General features: G+C 19.7%; 1 protein-coding gene across 1 annotated transcript in view, besides 3 other annotated features; it reads left to right on the top strand.

The window, feature by feature from the left end:
* Positions 1–72, top strand: part of EDI_223820 (multiple inositol polyphosphate phosphatase 1 precursor, putative) — a gene marked incomplete at both ends in the record, with an annotated part of 1,347 nt that extends 1,275 nt beyond the window's left edge. Inside the window, one exon of the mRNA XM_001733465.1 lies at positions 1–72. This exon is cut by the window's left edge and continues 1,275 nt beyond it. Coding sequence (XP_001733517.1) covers positions 1–72 — 72 coding nt within the window.
* A 5-nt stretch (positions 73–77) lies between these two features.
* Positions 78–98: a sequence feature (AT_rich).
* Positions 99–257: 159 nt separating this feature from the next.
* Positions 258–389: a microsatellite.
* Positions 390–552: 163 nt separating this feature from the next.
* Positions 553–644: part of a sequence feature (AT_rich) that runs on past the window's edge.

Below are 644 nucleotides of genomic sequence, written 5' to 3' on the forward strand. Positions count from 1 at the left end.
AAACGTCATTTAATATTTACGAATCAACATTATGAAATTTTGAAGTTATGCTATTACTTTTATATTTGTTAGAAGTCAAAATAATTAAAATTTTTTTACAACACTCTTTTTTTGATTTTAAGAGGTGTTGAAGTAATTCATTTTTTATAAATATTGTAACTCTCAGACTCATTGAGTTTTAAATAAATGTGTTATAATCTAAGTTTCTTAAAAAAAAATAGACATATTTATTTTAGTATGTTAGGTGTTCAAAATGTTTTTTATTTGTTATTTTGGTTGTTATTTTTTTTCAATTACGTATCAAAATCTTTGTTATTTTTTATATTTCCTTTTTATTAGTTACCTTTTGTAAAAAATATTTTTACTGTTGCTGTTATTTTTTTTTATTTATTTCCTAAATAAAAATCCTTTGATTAAATGTTGTGTGGTATGTTTTATTTATACCCTCTTCTTCTTCTAGAAAACAACATTTATTATACTCTTCTATATGAATGATTTAACTGGTGGTTTCAATTCGATATCAGAAAGATTGTTTTTCTTTCATCGTTGATGTTTATTTTACTTTATTTTTATTCATTGTTCATTTAAATAATTAATTTAAATATAAGTATTGTATCATTTGAATTATCATAAATAAATGAAAT

Source organism: Entamoeba dispar, genomic scaffold (genome assembly GCF_000209125.1).
Source record: "Entamoeba dispar SAW760 scf_1105229462955 genomic scaffold, whole genome shotgun sequence".
In the NCBI taxonomy this organism is placed as follows: domain Eukaryota; phylum Evosea; order Mastigamoebida; family Endamoebidae; genus Entamoeba; species Entamoeba dispar.